At 45.1% G+C, this 22384-nt stretch overlaps 1 protein-coding gene across 1 annotated transcript in view; it reads right to left on the bottom strand.

The window, feature by feature from the left end:
• Positions 1 to 22384, bottom strand: part of LOC135226397 (TATA-binding protein-associated factor 172-like) — a 165766-nt gene that overhangs the window by 139270 nt on the left and 4112 nt on the right. The window contains 7 exon segments of the mRNA XM_064265884.1: positions 930 to 1115; positions 1471 to 1606; positions 3141 to 3299; positions 4045 to 4164; positions 5926 to 6057; positions 21596 to 21759; positions 21966 to 22106. Coding sequence (XP_064121954.1) covers positions 930 to 1115; positions 1471 to 1606; positions 3141 to 3299; positions 4045 to 4164; positions 5926 to 6057; positions 21596 to 21759; positions 21966 to 22106 — 1038 coding nt within the window.

Here is a 22384-nt window from a genome sequence, read left to right as displayed (position 1 = left end):
CAGACACTGCTTAGGGCCCGAAGGCAACCGAATGTCAGGGTTAGGAGTAACAATTACAGAAGTAGCACTTCACAGCAATGAAGGAGAGCGAGCACCTCTCGTAGACATATTCATAGCCCGTAGGCCATACTACAGGGTTAGGCAAAATAAAGTCTACAGGAAGGTTAGCAGGTTCACTACCCTGACTTTTGTTACTGATTAATTGCGTACATACAAATCATACGTCTTCCTTACGGAATTAGACATGTTTACTGATTAATTGCGTACATACGAATCATGTCTTCCTTACGGAATAGACAAAGTCTCAACACTCCTTACATGACAAATCTCAACAAAGAAGCAAGACCCATACCCCTCGTACATACGAAGTGCGGATCTACTGAAGCTTTCGGTAGCCACACCCTATCTTTGCAGACAACCACGTCTGAAACTAGCCTAACTAGATTCAGATATTTTATGCAAAAATGAATCAAATTCAAATCAATTTAAGATAGCGTATGCCTAGCCACAAATCCCACAAATCCAAGTAAATAAATCAAAAGACAATTAGGATACTTAGCGGCAATGATGTTTCCAAAATCCTAAGACGGAGGTACTGAAAACAGGTGTTTTCAGCACCGGCGACAGAAAAATTATGAATAGAAAATGGGAATGGTTCCTGATACCCGCCTCCCAGCGGCGGGAATGGGTACTAACCACCTGACCGACCACTGCGTGTGTCGGAAGTTTTTAAAATTCTGTCGGACTTCAGAAAATACAGCTATATATATATCTGACAGGTAAGTTTCATGAACAAAATGTTTGGTTAAGTAAAATTAAAGAAACAAACATGCAAGCTAACTCAAACCATGCAATCCTGTTCTTCAATTTCTGATGAAAAATGGCCTTATAAAAATAAATTAAAAATCAAATGCAGAAAGGGCCCATACCTTTGTAAATGTGTGGATATGCATGTGTCAGAAGACTGGATCTTATATCTGCTCTTACAGCTAATAAATACTTAAGGCCAAGAAGGCCTCCATGACGAGCTTCCCATTCCGCTGAGGAGAGCAAGGTTTCCAAGACAGACAAAACGTCATAAACACCCGGCTCACTCAAGAGATTTAGAATACCACCTGTAAGAAATTGGCCTTTTAAAATAAATGGAGCTGTTCAGAATTTTGTTTCTGAGTTTACCTTACATTTGTAAATTAAGTCCTGTATTCATAAAAGCAAGCTGAAATGTCAAAGGGTTGATACAGTCAATAGTAAGACAAGCTGAAAAAACAATTTACAACTGGCAATGAAACACCGTATAGCTGGGTCCTTAAGAAATGGCAAATAATGAATCAACATACAATAAACTGAAGTATTATAGGGTAAATTTCTGAATGCATGGTTGGACAGTTTAAATTCTAACCTCACATGCCTTAAAGCTACATAACATCATCTTTGATGGAAATTTATTTTGCATGAAAAGTGATCTCTTACCCAAAGCTTGAGCACAAGTTTCTCTCACTGGAGCAACTACTTGATCAGACACAAAATCTCCAAAGCGATCTAAGGCTAAAACACACAAGAACCTCACAGCCATGTCCTCCAACCAGGCCTGGTGATTCTTCTCCATCTAATAATGAAAAAAAAGAGAACTTGTTTAGAGTCTGTGATGTTTTGATGAATTCTTTAAAAACTGTTAGCAAAATAAAGATTTTACATAAACCCATTCATTGTAAAACAACATTTAACTTTGTGGGACACAACAGAGCCAACAAAGCAAAAAGATTTCAAAAAGAACAGTCCCACCAAACATCCTAAACCAATTCCCCAACACTCTGAGGTACTTATCATTTCCCCTAAGTCTACTGTGCCAGTCTCCACTATGCGGTAGGGAAGGGAGGCTGCACTAAAGTTTATGATGAACGAATTTATATAAAATTGACTTTAATCTAAAAGGATGGTTAGTTATCACAAACCAATTTATCATACAAAGCCTAAATCACCATTTAGTACATAGGATGAGGTACACATCTGCGAAGAAAGACGTCTCTGCTATTATTCCATTAAAAGGAAGGAACTTGGAAGTTGGGAAGGGCTTTGGAAGGATCTCCAGACTCTGAAGAGCCCTATAACCAATGCATCTAAGGTGGAAGAAAACCAAATAGTGAACACCAACAGCTGCAGGGAGTGTGAAATGGTGATTTTCAGGTAAAAAGACCTTTGATACCAAATGTATGATGAATGAAAATTACAAATCCATGGCATTAGGAGTGAGAACAAAGAAAACACCCCACTAGAGAGCTTGGCAACACCAGGCGCCTGCTCTACAGATAGTATAGAGAACAAACTGACAAAAAAAGCCTCAGAAGATGAAAAGGCAACGGGTCCTGAACCCTAATCCTGACCAAGATAGGGTGCCCAATGGAAACATTACCTCCAGTCCGTGATATAACCTCCACAGTCAGTATGACCTAAGATCAATCTTCACACCTCCTACTCCGGAGCAATCACGAGGTAAAAGGACAAAACGCACCATCCATCAAAGAGTCTGAGAGAGCCCTCACATGTTACAAGGAATTTACTCCCTAGCCCATTTAAAGCAATGTATGAGGAGCATGGGAATTTTCAAGAAATCAAGAGAGTGAGTCCTACCAACTCTGAGGCAATGGGAAGCTTCCTGTTGCCCCTGAGTTGGAAGCTGGACTGGCTCAAAAAGAATGGTTCCCCTTTTCACTCTTAGTGGGCTACGATGTGCATCTTCTTTAACCTGTAAGGGTTCTCTGAATTAGGAACTGGCATGGGAAACCTTAAGGAGGACACAGAGGCCAATGACATGTTTCCAGTGGTAGGTGATCCAAAACGTAGACCAAACTGTCTAAGAAAAGAGACATCTTACTGACTTCCAACAGACTAGTGAGGCATCACAGAATCATGGTCAATCCCAACTTGCACATCCCCTGGAATCTAGGGTGAGATCACTGATATAAAAAATCAGACAAGACACTGAACTTTCCTAAAATGAGACTATCACATAACTTGCTCTTTCTGGTATAATACACTGTTTAGGGGTTTTAAGTTACAAATGTTTCTCAAGCTGTATCCCAAACTGAACAAAGTAAAAAAATATTCATACAAAAAGTTAATAGCTATAAAACAGATCTTACCTGCTCCTTTGAATAATAAGTAGCTTTTCCAGCTCCCTGACCGTGAATACTGATAATCTGCCTGAGGGCTGTGGCAGCGCCATGTCGAGACTCCCAAGAAACACTAAACAAATCCGTTGACAAAAGATTGCAGAACATTTCTAAAGGCCATTCACACATCTGTTCAAAGATAAATGACAAAAAAATATATAACAAAGAGAAAATCAGTAATCAGCAATAACTAAACATACAAGACTTTTAATACATTTCTAACATGATCATTCAATAAAACAAAGAGAATATGTGGCATCAATGATGCAACACAACACAGTAAAGAAAATTATGTATATAAAGGTGATGCCACAGAGGAAAATTGAAAGGCGAGAAAGCCAAGAACTTTCGGTCTAACACGACCCTTTACTTAGACACAAGTTGTGCATTAGTAAAGGGTCGTGTTGGACCGAAAGTTCTTGGCTTTCTTGCCTTTCAATTTTCCTCTGTAGCATCACCTTCAATTATACATAGCATCACATTTTATATACTTCGTAATCAAGTTATTTTATATATATATATATATATATATATATATATATAATATATGTATATAAAATATATTATATATATTATATACATATATGTATACTATAAGAGAGAGAGAGAGCAATTTCCTTATCACTTTACTTTCTTGTTTCACTACCTTCTTTCCTATATTTTCTACACTTGTACCATATAAAGAGACAATCAGCCTGAGAAGGGCCTTTATTAGGCTCAGGGGTCTGAATAAACTAATTCTCTATTAATAAAAATAATAACAGAGAGAGAGAGAGAGAGAGAGAGAGAGAGAGATAATTCAATTTTTTCACACTAAAAGATGGATAAACAACTAGGGAACTAATGAAAGGATAAAGCACATAAAATACGTAACCTCTTCACTTGCAGGTCCTTCATCAACTACCATCTGACTCTCATCATCGCTACACACTTCATCTGACTGTCCTTTGCCACTCATGCGTGCTCGTTTTCTCTCTGGGCCCTCATCCGGGTTCTGCCAATGCAACGAGAACAGAAAAGTGACAACAGAAAGGTTTTAAGGCACAAATACATCCATATAAATCCCTCTGGTTAAAACATTAAGAGAAAAAAACTCTCTAAACATTCAAGTTTCAAGAATCATTCCAGTTATTTTTAACAAAGTATAAGTCGTATCTAGTAGACTAACAAGTCTCACTGCTAGATACTCACAGGAATTAACAGCAGAATTTGTTCTTAAGTAATGATTCAACTTGGGACAATGTAGTTAATAAAATTAGACAGTAAATAAAGACCTTTTCAGTAATAAGAGTAACTGTTGTGGAATAAAGAATAGTATTATAACCTGTGCTTTCATAAGAGTGACTACAATAATTTGTATTCATATTAGTAATGAAACATCAGTAAACAGCTTGATGGCTAATACCACCAAATAGGTATTAACTGGCATATTAATTAAGAGTATTTTCTTACTTAAAAAAGTCGTACAGTAGTCATCCAAGCTCCTTAGTATAAACATGAATTCATGACATATAGCAAACTCTATCTACGATACAGTACATATTATGATACGGACTATACATTATTAATATCATACAAATACTGTTGAAACATAGTTATGAAAAAATAAAAATAGCAAAACTGAATAGTCTTTAACTACAATATGTGATGTCAGTCTCTCGCTCAAAAAATTACTGAATGCTCCCTAACCTTATTGTTTCCTTCTAATAAAAAATGGACGATGATAGGCAACGATGATTATGAGCTTTAAGATGCGAACTCAATGGAACAAGGCGGATGACATAGACTTTGTAATTTTCAGTGATAAGACCACAACAGCTCAAATATAATGCTGAGAAGGCTGTCAGCTTCAGGTGAACTTTATGGGGATTCTTTATGGGATATCTCAATCAGTATAGGATTAGTAGCACAAGTGATATACAAAACTGTTTCCAAGATATCAGGAGCATAAGGGTTGTATGGAATTGCTTCCAGGATGTTAGGTCCAGTTAGTGTTGCAGAAACTGTAACTGATCATCAATACAAAGGGCGATTTTGCCATGACATTCCAAGGATTGAATTCTATCATAAGGATCCTTCATCACTTAGTGGCCTTCAATTCTACTCTAAGTTTCTAAAATGTCCATATTATATACTTCTTTATGACCCTCAATACATTCTTCTTCCTCATCAAAAAAGTCAACACATCTTTCATCTCTTTTGCTACTTGAAGAATTTTCTTTACCTTTCTGCCTCTTCCAGGGAAGCATTTGAACCAATTCATGTCACTCAAAGCTTCCAACATGCAGTGAGCATTTCAAAAACTGCAATTCATCCAGTGAAGACTAAAATAAAATTGCATATGGAATGAAGACTGTAATCCTGAAGGCTTCCATCCTAATCAGTTCATGAATTATTATTTATTACGTTTTTAACAACAACTTCCATGGAAATTACATAAAAAAAATTACAAATAACCTGATCAAATATTATTACACTCCAGGATTAATTAATCAGGCTTAACATGGACCATTAACTTTCAAACTTACAAGTCATGAAGATTTAACAGATATAAAACTAACATTGTACATAATTTCATTTTGTAATTATACTATGTTGGTTGGAAGCAATGAAATTTATGACCCTACTTCATTTTCATTCTGCTAAAAAACTGACACTTGTCTACAATAATTGATCTATGACATTAATCTCTAATCATTACGATACACCCTGAAATAATTAATGAATACAAAACTAAATCAGACTGTTTACTTACACAATCTGACACATCTACAGATATTTGTTTGATAAGGAGTTTAGCTTTCCTGCGGGCTCGATTCCTTTCCCGTGAACTTAACGCCATCTCCTGGGGGTTCATTCTCTCCTTTACAATATCAATGATGGAATCCTAGGGACCCAACAAAAATGGTTAGTGAATCTAATGACACCATGCTTCCTTATACACTAAACTGTCAAGTAAAATGACACTGTGAAAGAAACAAAGGCTACTTGAAGCACCAAAAGCTCTTTCAAGAAACTAAATTGGTATTGTGCATGTACTGCCTTATCAACCTGATGCTACAAGAATTGATCACCTTCATTCTAGAGGTCAAGATTCTGTGAACATTCACATATCTGTTTTGTGAATATTTTACGGAGTTATCATAAAATATATAAGATATTACTTTTAAAAAAATTCTACTCCTATGTAAATGCTATATTGCGTGCTAAATACTGCAGAAAATGAATGACTGACTGACTTCTACTGCACATGCAAAATTTACTCACATCTAAAATACATTCCTTTCCATAAATATAACTGAAAAAATTGTACCTATTCATCAAATAAACAAAAATAAGCACTATTATAAACATAATCACTAAAATAACTATAAATAAAAAATGAATATTGTAATGATACAATTAAGTTTGTTCATACTTACCTGGCAGATATATATATAGCTGTATTTTTCCGAATCCGACGAATTTAAACACTTACGACACACGCAGTGGGAGTCAGGTGGTTAGTACCCTTCCCTTCCCTCCGCTGGGAGGCGGGTATCAGGAATCATTCCCATTTTCTATTCATAATTTTTTATTTCCACTGTCTCCTGAGGGGAGGTGGGTGGGTACTTGATTATATATATCTGCCAGGTAGTATGAACAAACTTAATTGTATCATTACAATATCATTTTGTTCATGAAACTTACCTGTCAGATATATATATGCTGAATCCCACCTTTGGTGGTGGGGGAGTAGACAGAATAGAAGATTTTAGGAAACATATATATGCAGATAACTTGATATCTTGATTCCTTACCTGTTAGCATAGCTGACTTCGTGGTTACTGCCGCGTAAGTCTGCTTGTGCTACTAGAGTTGCCAGCGAGGTAGAGACCTATATAGCTGGTGTCACTCCAGATGATCGTCAACAGGGGCGAGACCCACGACGGTGACTAGACCATTGACCATACAAATGAGGGCAACGAAGTAAAAACCAAACCACCTGGCGTAGCCTACCAAAGTATCCCACATAGACTAAGCTAATGGAAGGGAGATCCGCCGCAGGCGGTCAACCCCACAACCATAACACAAGTTAAAAACTCCCCCTAAACCATTAAAGATAGGATGAGCGCTACCTCCTGCCCCCAAAACAGTGTCTGCAGCGACGTATGGTCCGAGCGAGTAACAATTTACGTATGTTGCTTTCACCTCCCTGCAGGTAGTGTGAAGCGAACACCGAATTGCTTCGCCAATAAGTGGCGCCCAAAATATCTTTGATTGCCATATTTTTGTGAAAAGCCACCGAAGTAGCAATAGCCCTCAACTCGTGGGCTTTCACTTTCAGCAGCTCCATGTCACTTTCACTACACTTTTCATGGGCTTCCTTAACCGTACTTCTTAAGAAGAACCGCCAGTGCATTCTTCGACATCGGAAGATCTGGTTTTTTCACAGAGCACCACAAGTTCTCCGAAGAACCTCTGCATGCTCTGGTTCTCTGCAAATAAAACTTGAGAGCCCTGACAGGACACAGGACTCTCTCAGCTTCAGGTCCCACTAGCTCCGACAACCCCTTGATCTCGACGTCCTCGGCCAAGGTTGGAAGGGTTCTCGTTCTTTGCTAAGAACGTAGGACTTAAGGAACAAACTGCACTATGATCCTTGAACCCAATATGCTTGCTTATGACTTGAATTTCGCTAACCCTCTTCGCCGTCGCCAGAGCGGTTAGGAAAATGGTCTTCTTAGTAAGATTCCTAAGCGAGGCTAAATGGAGCGGTTTCAAATTGACTCGACATGAGAAACTTCAGTACCACGTCTAAGTTCCACGATGGTACTTTAGGTTGGAGAACTTTCACAGTCTCAAATGATCTAATGAGATCATGAATGTCTCTATATTCGCTAAGTCGAGTCCTCTATGTCTGAAGACCACAGAAAGCACGCTTCTGTAGCCTTTAATCGTGGGAACGGCTAGTTTCGCTTCTTTCCTAAGGTGAAGAAGGAAATCTGCTATCTGGCTCACAGAGGTTGAGGTGGAGGAAATGCCCTTCCTTCTGCACCAACTTCTAAAGACAGCCCACTTTGATTGGTAAACTGCGATTGAGGAGGGCCTCCTTGCGTGGCAATCGCCGTTGCCACAGGTCTTGAAAAACCCCTCGCTCTGGCCAACTTCTTGATAGTCTGAACGCAGTCAGACTCAGAGCGGGGAGGTTTTGTGGTACCTCTCGAAGTGGGGCTGTCTGAGTAGATCTTTCCTTAGGGGCAGAGTCCTCGGAAAGTCTACTAGGAAGGACATCACCTCCGTGAACCAGTCGGGGCCGCTGGCCAGAAGGGGCGATGAGGGTCATTCTCGCTCCTTCTGATGCAGCGAACTTCCTCATTACTTCCCCGAGGATTTTGAATGGGGAAAAGCGTAAATGTCTAGTCCCGACCAATTCCACATAGGGCGTCTACTGCCACTGCTCCCGGGTCCAGAACTGGGGAGCAATACAGCGGAAGTCTCTTCGTTCGGGAAGTTGCGAAAACGTCCACATGAGGACGTCCCCACAGCTTCCATACGCCTGGCATACTTCCTGATGAAGGGTCCAATTCCGTCGGCAGAAGCTGTCCTTGCCGACTGAGAAGGTCCGCTCGCACGTTTTCCACGCCTGACACAAACCTTGTCAGAATCGTGACGTTTTGCGACTTCGCCCAAATCAGGATATTCCTCGCGATGACGAACAGAGAATGAGAGTGAGTTCCCCCCTGTTTCCTGAGGTATGCCAAGGCTGTGGTGTTGTCCGAGTTTATCTGAACCACTTTGCTGGAGACTTCCTCCTCGAAGAACCTTAGAGCAAGGTAAACCGCTGAGAGTTCTTTAGATTGATGTGCCAGGACACCTGTTCCCCTCTCCAGGTGCCTGACACTTCTCTCCCTCCCAGTGTTGCTCCCCAACCCGTGGAGGACGCGTTGGAGAACAACCTAGGTCGTGGGTTCCGAAGCTGAGCGAAAGTCCTTCCGCAAGCTTCTTTGGATCCAACCACCATTTGAGGTGCTTTTTCACTTCTTCCGTCAAAAACAAGACCTCTTCTAGATCCTGTTTGCGTGACCAATTGCTTGAGAGGAGAACTGAAGTGGTCGGAGGTGCAACCTTCCCAGAGAAACAAACTTCTCCAGTGAGGAAATGGTCCCCAGGCATGACTCATCCATTCCCTCACCGAGCATGTTTTCCTTCCCTAGAAAGGCCGACACTTTGTCCAGGCAGTGAAGTTGTCGCCCCTGGACGGAAAAGCCCGAAAAGCCACTGAGTCCTCTGAATCCCCAGATAGGACTAAGGATTGAGAAGGAGTCAGATGCGACTTCTCGAGATTCACCAGAAGTCCCAGGACTTCGCTAACGATAGAGTCGTGTGAAGGTCCTTCAGACACCTGTCTTGCGATGAGGCTCGAATAAGCCAGTCGTCTAGGTAGAGAGAGATCCTTATTTCCGCAAGATGGAGCCACCTCGCAACGTTCTTCATAAGAACGGTGAACACCATCGGCGCCGTGCTGAGACCGAAGCACCGAGGTGCCCTGAATTGGAAAATCTTCCCTTTCAGGACAACCGCAGGTATTTCCTTGATCGGGGATGGATGGGGACGTGAAAGTATGCGTCCTGAAGGTATTAACGATACCATCCAATCCCCCACGGTTCTTAAAGCTGCAAGCACGGATTGAGGTGTCTCCATCTTGAACTTCTGCTTGGTAACGAAGCGATTTAGACTGCTGACATCCAGAACGGGGCGCCACCCCCCTGACTGCTTCGGCACTAGGAACAGAACGGTTGTAAAACCCCGGAGAACTCCGGTCGAAGACCTGTTCCACTGCCTGCTTCTCGATCATTTGATCTAGTAGATCGTGAAGCACTTTCTGCTTTTCTCCCTGATACGACGGAGACAGATCCTTTGGTGTCGAAGACAGCGGGGGTAACATCAGGAAAGGAATTCTGTACCCCTTCTTGACGATGTCCAGAGACCAAGCGTCGGCACCTCTCTCTTCCCAAGCTTTCGCGAAATGTAGAAGCCTGGCTCCTACCGGTGTCTGAAGGACTTCCCTCTCACTTCTTGCTCTTGGAAGGAGCGGGAGTCTTGCCTCTGAAAGAGCCTCTTCCTCGAGGGGCTGGCTTCGAGGAAGAAGCGGATCGAAAGGGCTTCGACTTCTTCAAAGCAGAGGACCCAGAAGAACGAAGAAGTAGTAGGCTTCCAGAAGACTGTGCCAGAAGGTCTTGAGTTGCTTTCTCCTGGAGACTGGCAGCTATGTCCTTTACCATAGACTGGGGGAAGAGTGTTCTGAGAAAGGAGCGAAAAGAAGATCCGCTTTTTGCGCTGGTGAGACCGACTTTGCAGTAAAATTGCAAAAAAGTGCTCTTTTCTTAAGCAGTCCCGTGCTGAAATGACAATTTGTCGAAAATTGCATTTTTCCTAACTATACAAACCTGAGGTCCTTTAACAATAGGAAGTAGCTAGCGGCAGCTGGAACGGTCGTAAGCTTCGAACAAGGGGAGAAGAACCGTAGTTAACTGCTTGTCGACAGTCGCGCGCCGCGCGACTGGGAGGTAAACAAATCACTTTTGCTTTTGGCCCATGCAAATACGCAGAGTGAGGGGTGCATGAGGAGGGACTATATGTAAAGGACCTCAGGTTTGTATAGTTAGAGAAATGCAATTTTCGACAAATTGTCATTTGTTCCGATACGTAATACACCATCGGTCCTTTAACAATAGGAAGACTCACTTCTTGGTGGGAGGAATCTGAGTCTTTTGATGAACAGACTGGTGTTCGTCCATCCCTGGAATGCCTCCCTGGTCGTAAGAGCGAGGGAGGGATCCAACAGCCTCTGTCCGATTGATCGGGGTGTGCACCGCAGGATCAATGGTCAGACCTCTGGGCCGAGTACTAAGAGAGAGGCAAGCGTATCTCTTCGTACCAGCAAGCAAGAACTTGTTCCTGTTTGCAAGAGGCAACATAAAGTATGGGTTGTCTCAAGCTGGCATCCACTTCCTCCCCCATTGTTGGAGGAAGTGGTGGATATACGCTCCTATCCCTAGTGAAAGGGATAGATGGGGCTCTGTTTGAGTAGCTCACCTGCATCTTGTCCTATCCAGCAGGGTGACGACCGTGTCCCCTCTAACCACAGGTAGAGGGGAAGAAAAAGATGGGAAGAGGAGCCAGTCACACTCTCATTCACTCATCCATTCTTACGGTCACACCAGGACTCGATGCTGTTCAGCCTGCGAGGGTCTGGGTTCGCTACACAACGTGTTGAGCAGCCACCACGGGTCCCAAGGAAAAGATCCAAGGACCTGTGGGCAATATCCCGAAGGTAGAAGGAAGGGCATGTGGTCTGGTTGGACCAGACCCCTGCCTTCAGTACCTGCGCCACGGAGAAGTTCTTGCGGACAAGGCAGCATCTCCTTCGCATCGAAGGCGGTGAAGTCCATTAGGGAGGGGATTGTGAACGACTCGAACCAATCGTCAGGGACCGAAGGGTTCTGAGTCTTCGCTACGAAGTTCGGTACGAAATCGAGCGTCACGGATCCCCATCCCCTGGATGCTTGACTTCGCAGGAGAAGTCATGCAGTTCCTCAGAGGAAAAGAAGGAAATAGTCGCATGACCTATTCCTCTTCTCTACTTCGGTGATGTCCAGTACCCATACTGGTCTGTCCGTTTGCCACGAAGTCTCTCGCATCCTCCTATCCCCATGCAGCGAAGTTCTCGGTAGTGGATAGGACACCGACACTCCATGGTGGGTGTCAATGGTATGGGTACTGTGACAAGCTATTAAAACGAAGTAATGATTGCTGTGTAACAACCGAACTAAGTCAACATCGTAGTTCGTAACTGACTCGGGCGCTCTGACAGCTGCCGACTGACTGCGTTCGGTAGGAGGCAAGTTGTCAAAGCATCCGAGTAAGTCACGTGACCTTCGCCTTAAAAGGGTTATGCCGAGAGACCAAACAAATAATGTATTTGTTTTGTCACCAATGCCGGACAGCGAGGTGATGATTCTCTTAAGGCATGTGCCCAACAGGCGAAAGTCAATTGCCTTCTAGAGACCGAGGTCCCTGAAGGCAAAACATCTCATGGTTGTTGAATCTCAGCTAAGGAGAAACACTATGTTTACCGTTGAAGACGAAGGTAGATATTGAATGCAACCTACGTCTTCACAGACGAATCGAGAGAAGGATTCTCAAGATTCGTAACCTGTGCTTACAAATGACTGAAAACGCTAACCGCTATTTCATTGCTGTCCGGTGAGAAGTCGAAGTTGCAATGAAAGCGGGGCGTTCTTCAGTAATGAAAACACAGGGGAAAACCGCCTGAAGAACTGCTTCTCATGGGCTGAACATTTGGAAGTAGAGCTGTCAGGTCGGAGAGTAGGCGATGTCTTCTGACAGATCTCGTAATTCGGGTTGAACAATGAACAATTGTACACCTACGAATACGAGATATTTTGAAGACAAACTCAGATGTCTGCAAAATCATTCGCATTATCGCAGTGCGATGCAGCGGGAGACTTGTACAGACTTCTGTTACCGTGCGGTAAACAGAAAGATGAAAGAGTCCAAGAGATATCTCTATTGAAAATTCTCGCAATGTCGAAGGCGATGGACTCTAGCGTCACAGCAGTAAATGGTCCTTCATTATTGCGAGAATCCCCATTAATCAGAGACCTAAGTCCATGATTGTTGGGCAGAGATATGTTCGGTAGTCAATCAAACCAGGGGAGAGAGACATAACTGACCGTGCATCTCGAGGCCCAGCTGATACTGAGCTGCTGTCAGGCAGTTCAATACGCAGTAGTTGAGCCTGAGCTCTCGCGACGTTCGTCCATCCTGAGTTGCCATGTAATCCATTATTCCATGAAGGAATGCGTTGAAAAGGTGTTGTCGTGACAAAACCATAAGTATATAAAATTGAAACTGAAAACTCCTGGGAGGTTGCAGGCAACCCCGAGTTGCAGTTCAATTAGAATACTTCTCTTCTAAGTCGCAATCCGTAGATAAACTAGGATATGCGCCTACCCCTCGGACAATTCAACTGCTTAGTAGAATCATGTCGCGAGGTTAATATACGTAGTATATTTGTAGGATTCTGAACAACGATCTCCATCCACCTAAATTCTTTCCTTCAAGAAAACAAATAAGGATTGGAGATCGACCACCTTCGATCTCTATCAAAGAGTGAAGGAGAAGTCTTCCTCGAAGGAAAGCTTCAATGGTGAACAGAATACTAAGACGATAGTTCAAGCCAAACTGGATATTCCCGTCCGATCTTCTCTATTCCAGGTTGGTCGCCTACTGTAAGATAGTTTCTTTCATCAGCAGTCTTCTTCCAATGCTAGAAATTCCAGGAATTCGAGCATAGGCGAGGTTCCCGATTATCATGTAACATCGGGGATTCTCGTCTCGCTCACTTTAGACCGTGGTCTCGCCTAAGTGTTTGGAGATCGTAAAAACTCGAACACTCTGAATGCGCTAGAAATTCCTTAGAATTCTAAGCAGTCTGCGAAACCCCCACCGAATTCGTCAAACGATATCGGCTGGTGGTCCTCTCGATTCCCGTAGAAATCGAGAATGGGGCAGGATCCCTCCTCAACGACCGGGCTTACGTCAGGTAGGACCCGAAGGTCCCCCCGGTAGCGCAGTCCCGAACGTGGGATCCTACAGAGAAATCTCTGTAGGATCCCTCCCCTTTCCCTCGTAGCCGTAAGGAGAGAGGAATGGGGGAGGAATTGGATACTCGCTCGCCTTTCCCAGTGGAACTAGCAGTTGGAGAAGAATAGGAGCAGCCATCGCCTTGCGGCGATGGTCTCTCAGAGTCTGGGAAAACGTATCGTCAGGAGAAAACGTTTTCCCCCGCGGAGGGTTACGAACTCTCACTGTAGGTAAGGGTCTGCCGCCACTGTGAACGTCGTCTGGGTGGGGCTGATCGACACCTGACGGGGAGAGCCGATACCGTCCTCCGACTCATTCCAGTCCTCGTCGAGGTCGAAACCTCTCAGGAGGACCGAAGGAGTATTTAAATACGGTGTCCGAAGACACGTAGAAACGCCGCTGTCGCAGTAGAGGAGGTGGAAGTAGCTTGATCGACCGGCCAAAGAAAAACTGAGCGAGCTTCTTGTCCGGAGACGAGAGACTCTGGTTCGAGACAGAATCGGCAAGCTCCGATCGCGGCAGACCCACCGTCGGTTTGGGTTCCCTCTCGGGCCCCAAAACGACTCGAGCAGAGACGTGGGCTCTGCTGGTGGGAGCGGCCATCCTTCCGCAAGGTCATTATGCTGACGAATCAGCTTAATGACTTCTGTAATCTCCTCTGTATCTCGGGAGTAAACCGCGTCTTGCGGAGTAGGACCGTCCCAGTCCTTCCAACAAGAAGGCAGATCCCGAGATACTCCCCCCCCCTCCCCCCCCCCTTCCTTCCGAAGGAGGAAAAAGCGGGCAGAACCCCCTGACGGTCCCGCTTCCCTCTTGCCTCCAGCTACTTGCACGTATGTCCTGGTCGGTCCTAGAACCGTGCCTGGTCCATACGGCGTCATAGCGGGATCGCGAGCGGCGCACCTCTCGCGATCACTCATAGGTACCTCGCTCCTCCCGGTGTAGCCCGAGGAGGTTGAAGGTACCGGAGAGGCAGACCTGACGCCTTCCCCCCTAGCTCGCTGGCAGGACCAGCGTGCTTGGAGGGCTGCTGCTGATCGTCAACCCGCGGTGGCGATCGAGCAGCAGGCCTAGCCTTGCCGCTCGCCTGGGGCGAGAGGCTCGGCTGAGAACGTCGACGCTGATCTCTAGCGTCAGGCGAGCTGTTGCTGGCTGGTTACCATCTTCGCCCGGTCCCGATGGGAGCGGCGTCAGGTGACCTGCTAGGTTCGCTGTCGCGGTGAGACCGGCGAGCGTCCTCTCGGCGCGTCGAGCCGCTGGTACCAGCCGTGGCTGGTACCGACGGCCGCGGGGACCCCTTCCTCGCCTCAACTCGTGGCTGGTCAGCGACCGTCACGTCAACCCGAGCAGCCAGCTGGTCGCTGCGAGAGCGTCCACTGGCCTGACGAGCGTCGTCTGCAACGACTCTCGCCAGTCTTCTGCTCCGCGCTTCGGTCTTGACGGCGAGCGAGCTCGGGCGTCAAGACTTTGGCTGGACGGTCTCCCCCCGCGGGAGACCGTCCACGTCGGTACTTCTCGCTAACGAGAAGCCGAGGCGGATCCTGGTTTAGCGGCAGAACCGCTAGAACCAGGCGAGGAAGTGCCAGCCGTAGCTGGTACTCCTCTGGTCCCGTCTTCTTCTCCTTGGTAGAAGAAAAGACGGGCCCTGTTCCCGAGGGAGCAGGAGGACCAGCAGAAGAGCTCCCCGAATCGCCGGAGCGAGACGGGCCCTTAGAAGGTCCCGAAGGAGCCTTCTTAGGGGGGAAAACCCGGGTTACCAGCTGGTCGCTGCAAGAGCGGCCGCTGGCCTGGCAAGAGTCACCTGAGCGTCTCTCACCAGCCTTCTGCTCCGTGCCGCGTCTTGGCGCCGAGCGAACTCTGGCGCCGAAACTTGGCTGCACGGTCTCCCGAGGGAGAACGTACACTCGGGATCCTCTCGCGAACGAGAGACCGAGCCGGAACCTGGCGTAGCGGCATCGCCGCTAGCACCAGGCGAGGAAGTACCAGAGCTAACCGATACTCCTCTGGTCCCCGTCTATCTCTTCCTTGCGGAAGGGGAGACGGGCCCCGCTCCCGAAGGAGCAGGAGGACCAGCAGAAGGACCCCCCGTCCCACCGAGGTGGGACGGGCCCTTAGAAGTTCCCGAAGGAGACTTCTTAGGGGGGAAGGCAGCCTTCTTCTTCTTCGGCTTATGGGCCTTATAGAAGTCGAAGGGGAAGAGGCAGCAGCAGACGATGAAGACGAAGATGACAGCTTCCTCTCTCCTCTTCCTCGTCAGCTCACGCAGGACGTCGTCAGGTCCTCCATCCAGGCCGGAGCCGGGGCTATTGCCGAAGCAACACGGCCCGACTGCAACCTGTCCGGAAGGACCTCGGACTGGGGAAGACACACCCGTGGGCAGGACCAGCCATGGACAGGCACAGGAACCAGGAGCGACAGGAACAGCAACCAGCTCAGGAGCGGCAGGAACAGCGGCAGCGGTAGACCCAGAAGGGACAGCCAAGCCAACAGCGGGAATCACATCAGCGGCAGGTACGGCAGGCCCAGCGATCGCCTCGTAGAATCATCGGCAGCCAGCGGAACCTGGGTCCTGGCGCCCGGTCCCGGGGCGAGCTGCTGGAACAGCGGAAGTCTGGGGCAGGCAACACGAAGAAAACAGGCGGCGGCGGCAACCCCACCTCGGTACGGCTGCGGCCCTAGTAGCGGCAGACGCGTCATCGACACAGCATGGGGAGTGTAGACCAGGAGAGGGGGGGGAGCATCATAAGCGGCCGTTGTAGTAGTGGAGACCGCCCCAGACCTCGCTAGACGCTGCAGCAGCCCGTGGATGCTAGGCACGCCCTGCCTCCGCGGTCCATACCTGTCCAAGGTCGTCTCCCACGGATGTAGCACCTGCGGTAACATAGATAGATTAGTAAGAGGGGTTCCCTCACGCACGGGGGGAAGACATGCCCCACCCCGAACGCAAGGAAGACCCCAAATACAAAATACAACGAAAAAGCTGAGCGGGGGGCAGGAAGGAAGACGAAGAATCGGATACCAAGGGAGTCGCGGGAGAGCTTTCCGACGACTTCCTGGCAGACCTTCGCTTCCCCTACCCCCGCACAGCAGTGAAAAGTAATATGAAAATGAAACAGAATACTGCCCTTGCGATTCACTTCATAGAACTTAAAGGGGAAAAAGATCAATTCCCGGGTAAGAACGGAAACTTGATCCAATAATATGATGCTATCATAAAATATATATGAAAATGAAACAGAATACTGCACTTGCGATTTCATTTTCACATAAAAAAAATCGTAAGGATCAATTCCCGGGTAAGAACGAAAATTGATCCAAATTAAATTTCATGCAAATAAATAAATGAAAATGAAAAGAATATTGCAATTGCGAATCCACTTTCATTGCATTCTATTATACAAAATTAGAAGGCTCGTGCCGAGCGCAAACACACTCTCGGTAACGAACGCACAGGGCAAACATATAATGAAAAGAGTACTTACATTTTTCAATTACACACTTTCGCCCACAATACATGACTCGGTGCGAGCGCGCCCGCCCTCGGCACCGAGGCATAATTCAAGGGTTCAATTCATGAAAAGAGAGGAAATCGCCGCATCTACGGCGATAACTCCATGTTGGTTCATAATTAAGTAATGAAAATGAAAACAGTGTACTTACAGTTTCATTTCAAGTCAAACAAACCATTAGTAGAAAACACAATATAAACAAAGCATACGACGATGAAGCGGGCAGAGAGCGATGACGAACACGTCCTTCACACCCGCGGCCGAAAGCAAAAGTGATTTGTTTACCTCCCAGTCGCGCGGCGCGCGACTGTCGGACAAGCAGTTAACTACCGTTCTCCCCCTTGTTCGAAGCTTACGACCGTTCCAGCTGCCGCTAGCTACTTCCTATTGTTAAAGGACCGATGGTTTGTATTACGTATCGGAACAAATGAGCAGCCAATTCCTCAGAACCATCCCTGACGGCCTTGTCCATGCAAGACAATACACTGGACAGCTCCCCCAGACTGATGGAAGATCAAAAAGAACTCCTGGACCTGGGCATCCAACAATACTCCCACAGGCCACCAGTTCAAGAAAATTAAATTAAGACCTCTAGTGTCCTGAAGAGGCCTTTAAGGTGAAAGTCTAACTCGCTATGTGTCCACGAGACCTTCGAGGAAGACAAAAAAGATCTTCTGGTGGCGTCTACAATGCTACCAAAGTCTCCTTGAGCTGATGGCTGGAAGCTTAACTCCCGACGTTTTCTCCCGTCTCATACCACATACCAGCTTTGCCACCGAGTCTTGAAGGTGGTAAAGCGAAAGAAGTCTTGCCTGAAGCTTTCCTCTTTTCCATCCAATCATGGACCTTTCTAAAAGCTTGCTTCGTAGAAAGCGACTTCTTCATTCTCACAAAGCCCGAGATCTTAGCAGCTTTGGAAGACGAAAACTGAGAGGGAGGAGTACGTGGAGCTTCAGGTTGGAAAGTGTCTGCAAAGACTGACTGAAGTAACGAGTCAAAACCTTGTAGTCCGTCGAAACTGGAGCCAACTGCTGTTTCTTCGTCCACTTCGACGAAAGCGTCACTAACTTCCTCTTCAGACACTGGAGAAGTCGGAGGAAGTAAAGAAGAATCCCGAGCTTTCTCAAAAGAGAAAGAACGGCGAACAGGAAGAGTTCCCGCCTCCGCTTGTGCTTGCGGAAGTGGAAAACTGATGTCCGTAGGCGCGCGTTTGGCGTCCGAAGCCAATCTACTGGCGCCGACAGAAGCGCGCTCAAACGCCGCAGGTGTACACCTGCGTCCACGGTTGTGCGCGCTGAGCGTCCACTGGTGCGCGCCGAGCGTCCACTGATGCGCGCCGAGCGTCCACTGGTGCGCGCCGAGCGTCCACTAAAACTCGCTGAGCGTCCACTGGCGCCGCGCAAACTTGCACCGAGTCACGTTCGGCGTCCACTAAAGCGCGTTTGACTTTCACAGAAGCGCGCTCGGCATCTAAAGAAACTCGCTTCTTATCCACAAGTTTCGTAGCAGCGGAAACAACCGCTTCACGAGAGCGAGAAACGAATTTCTCGCCTCCTCTAGAAAGTTGCTGGGAGCAGAACGAACTCTAGAGGGAGACCATCAAACGGAGAGAGAGACGAGCGAGGAGGGTGATATGGAAGAACGCCTCGACCTCTTCACAGGAAGATTGTCATCCTTCTTACGGCGACGTGGAACAGTCTCTCTCGAAGGAAAAACATCTCGAAGTTGCTGCTGAAGAGACTGGAGAATCTTGCTTGTAGGTGAAGCCTCCTTTCTGGGGAGGGGCTGATCCTGTGAGCAGGAGAGTGGCGAGGGGACGCCTTCTTGCTACTCCCAGGAACCGCCGCTTCACGCACCTTAGAGCGACTGCGGCGCTCGAAAGAAACATCTAGGGAAGACTCCGCCTCCGAATAATCCTTACGCTTCTTCTGCGGAGGAAAAGCAGCAAACGCACTATCAGGCGACGAGCAAAGTTCCGGAGAACAACTTGGACGTGAAGAGTCCCGAACGCGAGCCGTCCTTTTCAGCGGACGTGATGCGGTATGAGAGCTCCACCCCTTGCGCGGGAGGAAGCTTCAGAAGAAGAAAAGCACTCCTTGAGAAACGTGCACGCGCACGCTCTTGGCAGTCTGGGTATGTTCGTCAGAAGCTGCCGAAGGCACGCCAGATCGGTGGGGGTTCCTCGTAACCCTCCTTCGACTTTCGACATGCTCTCTCCCCGTAATCTGGAGTCAAGCAGAGGTCTAGGTCCTAGAGGCGGAATGAGGCCGATCTGACGCACCCTCCACTACACAAGGGGCACTTTCAACTGCACTTCTCTTCACTTTTTGCTCCTCCAGAGCTAACACTTTTGATTCTAAGTACGAATCGATTCAAGAATTAGCGATAATGTATTACCTTCTACCGACACTGTCTCAGGGGCCGGAGGCAACACTACAGGGGTAGGAGCATAATCTACAGAAGGAGGGTTAGCAGGAGAATAATTTAAACCTTGCCTACCTGAAACACTCCTGGAGGAAGACCTCCTTAACCTATCTCGCTCAAGTTTCTTAAGATAGGTTTCATACGCCTTCCATTCCGACTCTGTTAGTCTTTCACACTCCTTACAACGACTTTCAAACGTACATTCATTCCCCCTGCAAACTTTACAAACAGAATGTGGGTCTACTGAAGCTTTCAGTAGCCTACCTCTACATTCAGACATGGAACAAAATCTAGCGCTAGCAGAACTAGACCCTGACATCTTGATCAAAGAAAAATCAATACCAAATTCAAATCAAACCAAAGTCAACGTGTGCCAAGCCACCGATCCAATTCAGATACCAAAGAAAAAACCAAAAGGGATACTCAAGTAGCTAGTAAGTTTCCAAAATCTGGACGGAGGTGCTGCAAACAGGTGTTTCCAGCACCGGCGACAGAAAAATTATGAATAGAAAATGGGAATGATTCCTGATACCCGCCTCCCAGCGGCGGGAATGGGTACTAACCACCTGACTCCCTTCTGCGTGTGTCGTAAGTGTTTAAATTTCTGTCGGATTCGGAAAAATACAGCTATATATACTATATCTGACAGGTCAAGTTTCATGAACAAAATGTAAAATTTAAAATAATAAAATAAAATTATAAATTACAAAACTACAAATAAAACTAAATATTAAATTAAAAACTATAAAACTACATGTTAAATTCAAAACTAAGAATCCAAAGATCTGGACACATTAAATTTTTTTTTTACAAATAGTATATGTACTAATATGGAAAAAAGACAAGACTATATGCAAAGAGTTTAAGCTAAGGAAAAACTATATGCAAAGAGTTTAAGCTAAGGAAAAACTAAAGTACATAGCCAACTTTGATATAGTACTTGTTAGTACTATGATTTTCAATTAATAATTCCACGTATTAATAGTAAAACAATAAATATAAGGGAGAATCACTTAAGTAACAGTTAAATACAATAAGCAAATAAAAAGTTATGAACTTATGGTAAAATATCAGAGTAACTGTTCAAAGAAAATGTGAGTGAAGGAGAGCAAAGAAACCTACTGACATTGGTCCCTTAGAAGATTGTAATTACTTCTGAATGGAAATCTACTTTATTATTCTAATTTTCATTTCACCACTATCCATACACTTCTCTGGATATAAACAATTGCAAATAACATTCTATCTTACAATCACAGAACCTCTCTCTATTTTTCTCTCTTAGAAACTAGTTTTCAGAACTAATTTTGAATGAAAATGTATGGTGTTACTATTACATGCATTTATCATTATTAATACTTATTGGGAGATCATCAAAGTCCAGTACCATTATATATGATTAAAAAAGTAAGCTAGTAGGTCATTGAGCTAGCCTACCCTGAAAATTTGCAAAGATTAAGATTCCACAAAGATCAGATCATGCATTTATCATTATTAATACTTATTGGGAGATCATCAAAGTCCAGTACCATTATAAATGATTGAAAAAATAAGCTAGTAGGTCATTAAGCTAGCCTACCCTGAAAATTTGCTAAGATTAAGATTCCACAAAGATCCGATCATGTGGTTACCCCAACCCCCTTCCAGATCTTTGAAGATTTACTTTAAAAACCATACATTTCAAAATGCTATATAGAGGTGGGCTACATCTATTTTTATACTGGACTGCAGCATCTACTATAGTACTTTTCTATACTTAACTAGTTTTCAAGAACTAAATCTCTCCATATATTAACATATTCCTAAATTACTGCTTTAGAATTAAAGTCATTTTCTTACCCTTTCCTGAAAAACTTCAGATGCTCTACCAGCATTGCAATCTGCTAAATCCTCATTAGAGAAAATGTTACTTGTGTCCACTCCTATAGCTTCAGCTACATCAAGGCCTAAGCGCTTGTTAATGAGGGTCCTCTGATGAGCTATCCGTGTAGCTGGATCAACAGCTAGGAAAAATAAGATAAAATACAATACAAACACTCCATCTATTCAGCTTCCAAAGCTCTTCTCTTTAGTTAACTAAAAGCATTTCTCAAATTATCTTTTAAAAATATATAATTTCACAAAGTACTTGAGGAAAAGTATTTTATTTCTTAAGCTGTTTCACAACAAAATACTACACAAGTTACAAAGACATATGTACAAAACTTACAAACGTTCTCTTCTGACAATTCAAAAGACTTCTCGTCTGCAGCCATAAGATATGAGCCTTTTTCAAGAACACGTCTGACATCAAGAGATTTTAGGGACAGACGACCCACTTGACTTCTGCATGGATCGTCCTCCAGCCAATCTACAGAAGAAAAAATTAAAAATTATACAATACAATATACAGTAAATTAGTAATGTGAGACTAAAATCAAACCCTGATAGATGCAATAATTGCTGCCTGTAAAAGGCCTATAATTTATAATTTGCTTGGGATAAGGGAGAATTAACAACTAACAAATAAAAATAAAAGTGGAATGTGACTTGCCTTTCAATCCTATACTATATATGCCAGTACTGTACTACAGTAATTAAAATATCAACAACCGGAATGAGGGAATACTCATCAGAAATTTATATCAC

Source organism: Macrobrachium nipponense, chromosome 14 (assembly GCF_015104395.2).
Source record: "Macrobrachium nipponense isolate FS-2020 chromosome 14, ASM1510439v2, whole genome shotgun sequence".
Lineage (NCBI taxonomy): Eukaryota > Metazoa > Arthropoda > Malacostraca > Decapoda > Palaemonidae > Macrobrachium > Macrobrachium nipponense.
Note: the sequence above shows the minus strand (reverse complement) of the source record. Positions and strands in the feature narration are given on the sequence as shown.